We start from the raw sequence: 11,899 nt of genomic DNA, 5'->3' as shown, positions 1-11,899 counted from the left end.
ACAGCCACACAGCTTACACTGACGGTAGCCGTACAAAAACAACTTTAACACTGTTACGTTACAAATCATGCGCCACACTTTGAACCCACACCAAAAAAGAATGACAAACACATTTCTGGAGAACATCTGCACTGTAACACAACATCAACACAACAAATACCCAGAATCCCATGCAGCCCTAACTCTTCCGCAACCGACGCACGGAGAGGGGGGTGGGGGGGTTGATGTGTGGGGTTTGGTGGTAGCGGGGGTGTATGATGTAGACCGGAAGAATTAGGGCTGCATGGGATTCTGGGTATTTGTTTGGGATTCTGGGTATTTGTTGTGTTGTGTTTATGTTGTGTTACGGTGCGGATGTTCTCCAGAAATGTGTTTGTCATTCTTTTTTGGTGTGGGTTCACAGTGTGGCGCATATTTGTAACGGGTCGTTAAGTATACTGGGAAAACCGGGAGGGTCGGCAAGTATGCAGCTGAGCCACATCAGAGTGGTCAAGGAGCCGCGGGTTGCCGACCCCTGGTATATACACACACACACACACTTAAAATATGTACAGTATCTTTTTCATATTATATTAAAGGCCTACTGAAAGCCACTACTACCGACCACGCAGTCTGATAGTTTATATATCAATGATGAAATCTTAACATTATAACACATGCCAATACGGCCGGGTTAACTTATAAAGTGACATTTTAAATTTGCCGCTAAACTTCCGGTTCGAAACGCCTCTGAGGATGACGTATGCGCATGACGTAGCCCGGGGAACACGGGTATGCCTTCCACATTGAAGCCAATACGAAAAAGCTCTATTTTCATTTCATAATTCCACAGTATTCTGGACATCTGTGTTCGTGAATCTGTTTCAATCATGTTCATTGCATTATGGAGAAGGAAGCTGAGCAAGCAAAGAAGAAAGTTGTCGGTGCGAAATGGACGTATTTTTCGAACGTAGTCAGCCACAACAGTACACAGCCGGCGCTTCTTTGTTTACATTCCCGAAAGATGCAGTCAAGATGGAAGAACTCGGATAACAGAGACTCTAACCAGGAGGACTTTTGACTTCGTTACACAGACGCCTGTAGAGAACTGGGACAACACAGACTCTTACCAGGATTACTTTGATTTGGATGACAAAGACGCAGACGTGCTACTGTGAGTATGCAGCTTTGGCTTCTAAACATTTGATCGCTTGACCGTATGTGCGCAACTTTTTTTTGCGTATGTACGTAACTTTTTTAAAATATATAAGCTTTATGAACCTTGGGTTAGGTGAACGGTCTTTTGGGCTGAGTGATTGTGTGTGTTGATCAGGTGTTTGAATTGCATTGGCGTGTTCTATGGAGCTAGGAGCTAGCATAGGAGCTAGGAGCTAGCATAACAGACACGCAGGTGTTTTTATGCAGGATTAATTTGTGGCATATTAAATATAAGCCTGGTTGTGTTGTGGCTAATAGAGTATATATATGTCTTGTGTTTATTTACTGTTGTAGTCATTCCCAGCTGAATATCAGGTACCGTGAGTATGCAGCCTTGGCTGCTAAACATTTGATAGCTTGACCGTATGTGCGCGTCACGTACGTAACTTTTTAAAATTATATAAGCTTTATGAACCTTGGGTTAGGTGAACGGTCTTTTGGGCTGAGTGATTGTGTGTGTTGATCAGGTGTTTGAATTGTATTGGCGTGTTCTATGGAGCTAGGAGCTAGCAGAGGAGCTAGGAGCTAGCATAACAAACACGCAGGTGTTTTTATGCAGGATTAATTTGTGGCATATTAAATATAAGCCTGGTTGTGTTGTGGCTAATAGAGTATATATATGTCTTGTGTTTATTTACTGTTGTAGTCATTCCCAGCTGAATATCAGGTACCGTGAGTATGCAGCCTTGGCTGCTAAACATTTGATAGCTTGACCGTATGTGCGCGTCACGTACGTAACTTTTTAAAATTATATAAGCTTTATGAACCTTGGGTTAGGTGAACGGTCTTTTGGGCTGAGTGATTGTGTGTGTTGATCAGGTGTTTGAATTGTATTGGCGTGTTCTATGGAGCTAGGAGCTAGCAGAGGAGCTAGGAGCTAGCATAACAAACACGCAGGTGTTTTTATGCAGGATTAATTTGTGGCATATTAAATATAAGCCTGGTTGTGTTGTGGCTAATAGAGTATATATATGTCTTGTGTTTATTTACTGTTGTAGTCATTCCCAGCTGAATATCAGGTCACCCCCGGCTCTCACAGCATCTTCCCTATCTGAATAGCTTCAACTCCCCACTAGTCCTTCACTTGCACTTTACTCATCCACAAATCTTTCATCCTCGCTCAAATTAATGGGGAAATTGTCGCTTTCTCGGTCCGAATCTCTCTCACTTCATGCGGCCATCATTGTAAACAATAGGGAACTTTGCGTATATGTTCAACTGACTACGTCACGCTACTTCCGGTAGGGGCAAGCCTTTTTTTTATCAGATACCAAAAGTTGCAATCTTTATCGTCGTTGTTCTATACTAAATCCTTTCAGCAAAAATATGGCAATATTGCGAAATGATCAAGTATGACACATAGAATAGATCTGCTATCACTGTTTAAATAAAAAAAATTCATTTCAGTAGGCCTTTAATTTTTAGTTTCGATTAATTGATTGAACACTTTTTTTTACAGTTGTATGACACCTAAAAACATTCCCATGGTCAGTTTCACCCTTGAATGGATTTTTTTTTTAACATTATGAAACAAATCAAACACATCAGTGCATGTTGACGTGAATAAATGTGTAGTACCATGTGTGTCTGTTGGGACTTGAGCAGGAGACTCCATAGTGGTCAGCTTGACCTTCTTTGGCTCCGCCTCTTCTTCACCCGGGTCAGCTTTGAGGTCCTCAGAGGCTTCCAGTGGACGCTTGGTCCCCTTCTGAAGTTTTGGACTGACAAAGAGGCGTCAGTGAGGACGCTTTCAACAACCACGTGCGTGCAGTGTTACCTGCTGTTCTCGTGGGCGGGGCTTCTTGGACCGTCGCATTTGCCGCCGGGTGGGCTCTCTTTCTGGGACACGCTCTGGTCTTTGAGGAACTCGGCGGCCTCGGGCGTGGGTTTGGAGTGGTCGATGGGAGCGTTGTCTTTTCCCGCCTTCCACAGCTTGTAGCGCTCCGGCTGGAATTTGCGCACAAAGTCGTCCATGGAGATCTTCACCATGTCCTGGCGGCACGAGCACTGAGCCAGAGAGTTGGAGACGTCAGGAGGACAAAGACAAAAGCAGCGTGGGACGGTCTAGCAAACAACGTGCTGCACCAGCGTGGCTCGCTTGCCGTAGTCGATCCATCGCTGCGTGGCAAAGTTGGTGGACTCGGCACAGTTGAAGCCGTGGTTAAATCCCGCATGGTAACCGAACGGGAAGGTCACGATGAACTGGCCCGCCTCCTGCGTGACCTGTGAGGATTATCAGACAAACAGTAGAACCTCGATTTACAAACCCCTCTATTTGCCAACTTTTCGATTTACATGGAGTCAAATATGCGAACCATGTTTGTACGTACAAACGCTTCAGTCATTGAGTGTCCCGCCTGCAGGCAAAAAGCAGGGCGCAACATTTTTGGTACTTTTGTACTTGCTGCCCAGGACACTACAGTCACATCTCAGCTGCTCAGCGTGTTTGCCTTTTCTACGTTTTGTCCATTTTGCTAACTCAATATGAGCCCCGAGAGACAACAAACCAGCGTGGAAAAAAGGAGGGAATCGCTGTGGAGTAAAAAAACAACAACTATTTGCGAGGAGTACATTAATGGCGCTCACGTCACATGTATGGAAGAATTGACGAAGCAGGCTTTGTACAGCAGCAAGTTCTATTTGTGTTGAAAACTGACTTTTCTGGAATAAGATGCCAAAAGCAGATTTATTTCACAGCAGAGAAGAAGAGCTACTTTCGTTCAGTGGCGCCTCTTCCAAAGCACACACATGCAAACATGGCCCCTGACTAAGGCTGCAGCTAACGATTATTTTTCTATCGATTAATCTATAGATTATTTTTTCGATTAATCGGTTAATCTATAGATTATTTTTTCGATTAATCTATAGATTATTTTTCCTTTTACCGATTATTTTTTTATTCAAAATGAAGATGAAAAAATTAATGTAGGCCAGTTTTTTCGAAAGGCATGGCTTTTATTTACAAAAAAAAAAGAAGTATGGCCACGGGACGGCGTGGCGAAGTTGGTAGAGTGGCTGTGCCAGCAATCGGAGTGTTGCTGGTTACTGGGGTTCAATTCCCACCTTCTACCTTCCTAGTCACGTCCGTTGTGTCCTTGGGCAAGACACTTCACCCTTTGCCTCTGATGGCTGCTGGTTAGCGCCTTGCATGGCAGCTCCCGCCATCAGTGTGTGAATGTGTGTGTGAATGGGTAAATGTGGAAATACTGTCAAAGCGCTTTGAGTACCTTGAAGGTAGAAAAGCGCTATACAAGTATAACCCATTTATCATTTATTTATCACTCAGTCAACATTGACAACAACATGACTAAATATTCTGTAACAATTTAAACATTTAAAACTTTTAACCTTTAACAAAATTAAAAGTAGCTTATTTGCTTTTCAATGTGCAAATATAAAAGTCAACATCCAGTGCAAATCTTAATATTCTGCAATAGTATAAGCATTTCAAAAGTAAAAGTATTGCTTATTTTGCTTTAAAATGTACAAAAATAAAGATAAACATCCAATACAAAAAAGTGTAAAACAAAATATTCTGTAACAACAGTGTAAACATTTTAACAAAAGTGAAAGTATTGCTTATTTGCTAAAATGTGCAAAAATAAAGATAAACATCCAATACAAAAAATATTCTGGAGCACTGTAAACATTAAGTATTGCTTTTAAAATGTGCAAAATAAACATCCAGTCCAACACAGTACACAATAACCAATTCTACTCATTCCAGTGAGTGACTAACAGTTGTAATGAAGAAAGGTTAGCATGTCTACATGCTCTGTTTATTTTCTTGTTTACAATATTCCCAGCAGCTGAAAATAGGCGCTCAGAAGGGGTCGATGTGGCTGGAACTGGGAGGTAATTAGCCTTCACCTCAAGCCAGGACTGCGAGTGAGCTGAGCTGCAGTTTAAGTTTCTAGAAGGTCAACGGGCTCATAGTGATGTTACTAGTAGTTGACTGGGAGGTGTTTATTATCATTTGGGGAGAGTCCGCTGCCTGATGCTCACCTGCTAAACACCTATCTGCTCCACGCTGAAGCGCTGACTACATGCGCTCTGAATACGCACTGCTGATTGGCTGATAATGCTTCATGTGTACCAATCAGATGGTTGTGTGGGTGGGACAATGCTGCGTGTGTACCAATCAGATGGTTGTGTGGGTGGGACAATGCTGCGTGCTGAGACAGAGGCAGGAGCGAAGCAGCTTGTTAAGACTTTAGCAGCTAAAGTTAGCTTTAGCGTAGAAACTCGTTCGGTACACCCCCGTACCGAACCGAAAGCCCCGTACCGAAACGGTTCAATACAAAACACGTACCGTTACACCCCTAGCAGATACAAATGACACATTCATGTTTTTGTGTAATGATGACAACGTATGCTCACGCGGACGATTGACTAGTTGATGGTTGATGGTTTTCTTTTCAAATGTTCGTTCATAGCCGTTGTGTTGCTATGATAGGCCATTTACGCTCGACACAGTGTGCATTCAACAACATTATTAGGCTGTGTATTGAAATACTTCCACACTTTTGACGACTTTTGGCGTGATTTTTCCCCCTCGCTCGCACCGCTCGCATCGTCTGCTTTGATCGTCTGTTTTGCGCTTCGCCATGACGGTAGTGTGACGTAAATATGCGACGCGTCGACGCACAAAAACGGCGTCGACGTATTTACGTAACCGATGACGTCGACTACGTCGACGCGTCGTTTCAGCCTTACCCCTGACCCCCACTCCCTCACTGTTGTCTCCTTTCTAGTCAGCTCCTCCTTTGCAGATGTTAACGTAAGGGGATTTCACTTTTTAAATGTGTATTATGGTAGCAAAAGTTAAGTATTTGTGTGATTTCTGATCGTTTGTGAGGGCACCAAAGCGATTTGTGTGTGTGTGTACACGTGTTGGCAGAGCAGCGCATATCCTCCTAGGACCTGGCATGTGGACATCACATTTTCAGTTTTCAACATTTTTCCCTACAAGACCCACTGTTGACATTATACTGCCAATTAATCACTAATTAGATTGAAGATGGCCAATTAATCACATGTTAGATTCAAGATGGCCAATTAATCACTAATTAGATTGAAGATGGCCAATTAATCACATGTTAGATTCAAGATGGCCAATTAATCACTAATTAGATTGAAGATGGCCAATTAATCACATGTTAGATTCAAGATGGCCAATTAATCACATGTTAGATTCAAGATGGCCAATTAATCACTAATTAGATTCAAGATGGCCAATTAATCACATGTTAGATTCAAGATGGCCAATTAATCACTAATTAGATTCAAGATGGCCAATTAATCACATGTTAGATTCAAGATGGCCAATTAATCACTAATTAGATTCAAGATGGCCAATTAATCACTAATTAGATTCAAGATGGCCAATTAATCACATGTTAGATTCAAGATGGCCAACTAATCACATGTTAGATTCAAGATGGCCAATTAATCACTAATTAGATTCAAGATGGCCAACTAATCACATGTTAGATTCAAGATGGCCAATTAATCACTAATTAGATTCAAGATGGCCAATTAATCACATGTTAGATTCAAGATGGCCAATTAATCACATGTTAGTCTCAAGATGGCCAATTAATCACTAATTAGATTCAAGATGGCCAATTAATCACATGTTAGATTCAAGATGGCCAATTAATCACTAATTAGATTCAAGATGGCCAATTAATCACATGTTAGATTCAAGATGGCCAATTAATCACTAATTAGATTCAAGATGGCCAATTAATCACTAATTAGATTCAAGATGGCCAATTAATCACATGTTAGATTCAAGATGGCCAACTAATCACATGTTAGATTCAAGATGGCCAATTAATCACTAATTAGATTCAAGATGGCCAACTAATCACATGTTAGATTCAAGATGGCCAATTAATCACTAATTAGATTCAAGATGGCCAATTAATCACATGTTAGATTCAAGATGGCCAATTAATCACATGTTAGTCTCAAGATGGCCAATTAATCACTAAGTAGATTCAAGATGGCCAATTAATCACATGTTAGATTCAAGATGGCCAATTAATCACATGTTAGTCTCAAGATGGCCAATTAATCACTAATTAGATTCAAGATGGCCAATTAATCACATGTTAGTCTCAAGATGGCCAATTAATCACTAATTAGATTCAAGATGGCCAATTAATCACATGTTGGATTCAAGATGGCCAATTAATCACTAATTAGATTCAAGATGGCCAATTAATCACTAATTAGATTCAAGATGGCCAATTAATCACATGTTAGATTCAAGATGGCCAACTAATCACATGTTAGATTCAAGATGGCCAATTAATCACTAATTAGATTCAAGATGGCCAATTAATCACATGTTAGATTCAAGATGGCCAATTAATCACATGTTAGTCTCAAGATGGCCAATTAATCACTAATTAGATTCAAGATGGCCAATTATTCACATGTTAGTCTCAAGATGGCCAATTAATCACTAATTAGATTCAAGATGGCCAATTAATCACATGTTAGATTCAAGATGGCCAATTAATCACATGTTAGTCTCAAGATGGCCAATTAATCACTAATTAGATTCAAGATGGCCAATTAATCACATGTTAGTCTCAAGATGGCCAATTAATCACTAATTAGATTCAAGATGGCCAATTAATCACATGTTAGTCTCAAGATGGCCAATTAATCACTAATTAGATTCAAGATGGCCAATTAATCACATGTTAGATTCAAGATGGCCAATTAATCACTAATTAGATTCAAGATGGCCAATTAATCACATGTTAGATTCAAGATGGCCAATTAATCACATGTTAGTCTCAAGATGGCCAATTAATCACTAATTAGATTCAAGATGGCCAATTAATCACATGTTAGTCTCAAGATGGCCAATTAATCACTAATTAGATTCAAGATGGCCAATTAATCACATGTTAGTCTCAAGATGGCCAATTAATCACTAATTAGATTCAAGATGGCCAATTAATCACATGTTAGATTCAAGATGGCCAATTAATCACTAATTAGATTCAAGATGGCCAATTAATCACTAATTAGATTCAAGATGGCCAATTAATCACATGTTAGATTCAAGATGGCCAATTAATCACATGTTAGATTCAAGATGGCCAACTAATCACATGTTAGATTCAAGATGGCCAACTAATCACATGTTAGATTCAAGATGGCCAATTAATCACTAATTAGATTCAAGATGGCCAATTAATCACATGTTAGATTCAAGATGGCCAATTAATCACATGTTAGATTCAAGATGGCCAATTAATCACATGTTAGATTCAAGATGGCCAATTAATCACTAATTAGATTCAAGATGGCCAATTAATCACATGTTAGATTGAAGATGGCCAATTAATCACTAATTAGATTCAAGATGGCCAATTAATCACATGTTAGATTCAAGTTTTTTTTTGTTTTTATACTCATTGGGTTCCAAAGAGCCAATATAAATCAAAAATGCATGCTATTCAAGAGTTTGGGTCTTAGGAGGTTATTGTTGTTGTTTTGGCTTTGATAATTGTTAGAATAATTATTCAGAAATTATCACACAACTCTTATGCTTAAAGGCCGTTGCTATAGTTATTATCAATTGTGCTGAAGTTGTACTTTTCTATCTGTGCAAAGGGACAACTTGCAATCCAAAGATTGCGAGTCGTCTCGTATCAGTGTTTGTGTCCAGACCCCGGCCTGCTGACTGCCAAGGGCGAACATCGAGTACAGTGACGCAGACAAAGCAGAGACAGGGCGATATCACAAGTGTCAGCACATTTGCATTTCTGAATAATCATATATTGTGTCTAACTGGGGCTGTTGAAATGACCCCCCTTCCTTCAGCAGCAGCCTCAGTGATGTAACCAGGGACCTACCAAATAAATAGAGGAGCACGTGGGAACTGGACCTTAGAGTGTAGGTTGGTTCTATAACTAAGAGTACAGCCCAAAACGTCTCTCCTCATTCAGCAAAATGTAATTCTGTTTCCGCATGATTCCTTGCTTCTTGTCTGTTTAATAGATGTCATCAGTGTTTGAACCTGACACAATTTGATCCATCACCTTCTTGTTAGGTTTGTTTGATACAAAGTAATGTATAGCACGTTATATTGTGTTCAAAGTGTACAAACCTTCACTAAAATATGGACCTTTGTCGAGGATGGAACTATATAAATCAAATTTACATTGTATCTTATGGAGACATTTGCTTCACTATACACACTTTTCAATTTAATTAAGTTTGCAAAATCGAGGTTCCACTGTATTGGTTTGATCACGCGGCACATTACAACCTCACCATTCATTAGGGGCCACTTCCTGTCTGCGCTGCCTCACCTTTTCAAACGGGATCCCGTACTTCTTGAGGATCGACGGCGAGATCAAGGTCATCTTGTGGCGCAGGAAGGCCTCGCAGCTCTGAGCGTTGCCAGGAAAGAAACCTGCGCACAAGCACGTCACAGCTCTCAAAACGTGGCATACGCTCACTTCATTAGGTGCACCATCTATTGAGCGCCAAAACCAAAATTCTCCACCAAGGCGATGTCCCAGGTTGCATGTTTTTGCAAGTGTTTTGGCCTTTTGTCCACACGCAAATGTTGGTTTTTAACCTTAAAACGGAGCATTTGGAAAAAACTGGCCAGAGTGGACGGATAAAAGGGACCTTTTTTGGTGCGCGTTAATAAGGTGCATGCATAAAAAGAAAACATTCAGGATGTTTCATGGGCTCCATATACTGTAATTGTGTTCTAATTTTAAAGATAATGTACATATATCACTGTACTGTATGGATGAACAGAGGCCTTGTAGTTAGGGATGCGCCTATCGATCAGTATAGGCCAGGGGTCGGCAACCCAAAATGTTGAAAGAGCCATATTGGACCAAAAATACAAAAACAAATCTGTCTGGAGCCGCAAAAAATTAAAAGCCATATTACATACAGATAGTGTGTCATGAGATATAAATTGAATTAAGATGACTTAAAGGAAACTAAATGAGCTCAAATATAGCTACAAATGAGGCATAATGATGCAATATGTACATATAGTTAGCCTAAATCAGGGGTCAGCAACCCAAAATGTTGAAAGAGCCATATAGGTGAGGGCCGACATCCGGGCAACTGAGCTACATACGGGTTCTTCGAGCCATAGCAACCAGACTGGCGTTGAAAACAAACCGTTGCCATTACTCTTTAACCTGTCGACCTACGCTGGTTAAACCCATCATTCTGCCTCCAAAATGCCGAAAAACGGTGTTGTTTTTGGTTGTGCTAACCACAACCGGAAACAGGGAAAACAAAGGTTGTATTTTGTTCTGCCAAAGCGCGATAAAAGCCCACAGAGACGAGACAAATGGCTCGCAGCTTTACACCGGGAAAACGAGGACGGTTCTCACTGGAGTCCCCTAAAGTCCCGGGTCGTGTGTTCGGATCACTGCGTTTCTGGTAAATATAAGGAACAAATATCCACCTTCTTAACCACAACTTGGCTATACCGTCCGTGCTAATGTTGTACTTGTTGAATTTGTACCTTATAACGTTCGACAGCTGAAGTTGTTGTTGTACAAAAATAACATGCGGTATATACTATATCAGGGGTCACCAACCTTTTTGAAACCAAGAGCTACTTCTTGGGTAGTGATTAATGCGAAGGGCTACCAGTTTGATACACACTTAAATAAATTGCCAGAAATAGCCAATTTGATCAATTTACCTTTAACTCTATGTTATTATTAATAATTAATGATATTTACACTTAATTGAATGGTTTAAAAGAGGAAAAATCCAATCTGCACTTTGTTAGAATATATAACAAATTGGACCAAGCTATATTTCTAACAAAGACAAATCATTATTTCTTCTAGATTTTCCAGAACAAAAATTTTAAAAGAAATTCAAAAGACTTTGAAATAAGATTGAAATTTGATTCTACAGATTTTCTACATTTTCCAGACTAATTTTTTTGAATTGTAATCATAATAAGTTTGAAGAAATATTTCAAAAATATTGTTCGTCGAAAAAACAGAAGCTAAAATGAAGAATTAAATTAAAATGTATTTATTATTCTTTACAATAAAAATTTTTTTTTACTTGAACATTGATTTAAATTGTCAGGAAAGAAGAGGAAGGAATTTAAAAGGTAAAAAGGTTTATGTGTTTAAAAATCCTAAAATCATTTTTAAGGTTGTATTTTTTCTCTAAAATTGTCTTTCTGAAAGTTATAAGAAGCAAAGTAAAAAAATTAATGAATTTATTTAAACAAGTGAAGACCAAGTCTTTAAAATATTTTCTTGGATTTTCAAATTCTATTTGGGTTTTGTCTCTCTTAGAATTAAAAATGTCAGGCAAAGCGAGACCAGCTTGCTAGTAAATAAATAAAACTTAAAAAATAGAGGCAGCTCACTGGTAAGTGCTGCTATTTGAGCTATTTTTAGAAGAGGCCAGCGGGCTACTCATCTGGTCCTTACGGGCTACCTGGTGCCCGCGGGCACCGCGTTGGTGACCCCTGTACTATATAGTCCATAGCCTAGCTAGCTATTTTCGAAAAACGGTTTCGTTTAAATTTGCACTTAACAGTTGGGTTTTTAAAAACCAATAAACCCTATAATTTTCATGTTGCCATTTAATCAACTTTTCAAGACAGTTGCAAAATGCTGTCTGCAAGACTTTTCAATACAAAGACATATATTTTGTACATTAT

General features: G+C 39.5%; 1 protein-coding gene across 4 annotated transcripts in view; it reads right to left on the bottom strand.

The window, feature by feature from the left end:
- The window catches only part of kdm4aa (lysine (K)-specific demethylase 4A, genome duplicate a), a 49,382-nt gene that overhangs the window by 19,468 nt on the left and 18,015 nt on the right, over positions 1 to 11,899 (bottom strand). For all 4 annotated transcript variants that reach the window (XM_062038381.1, XM_062038383.1, XM_062038382.1 and 1 more), the window contains exons 7-10: positions 9,540 to 9,643; positions 3,283 to 3,420; positions 2,975 to 3,204; positions 2,776 to 2,918 (exon numbers count right to left, since the gene is read on the bottom strand). In XM_062038381.1, the coding sequence (XP_061894365.1) occupies positions 2,776 to 2,918; positions 2,975 to 3,204; positions 3,283 to 3,420; positions 9,540 to 9,643 (615 nt within the window). The remainder of the gene's footprint in view (positions 1 to 2,775; positions 2,919 to 2,974; positions 3,205 to 3,282; positions 3,421 to 9,539; positions 9,644 to 11,899) is intronic.

Source organism: Entelurus aequoreus, linkage group LG27 (assembly GCF_033978785.1).
Source record: "Entelurus aequoreus isolate RoL-2023_Sb linkage group LG27, RoL_Eaeq_v1.1, whole genome shotgun sequence".
In the NCBI taxonomy this organism is placed as follows: Eukaryota; Metazoa; Chordata; class Actinopteri; order Syngnathiformes; family Syngnathidae; genus Entelurus; species Entelurus aequoreus.
This window is presented reverse-complemented; position numbering and strand designations above follow the sequence as displayed.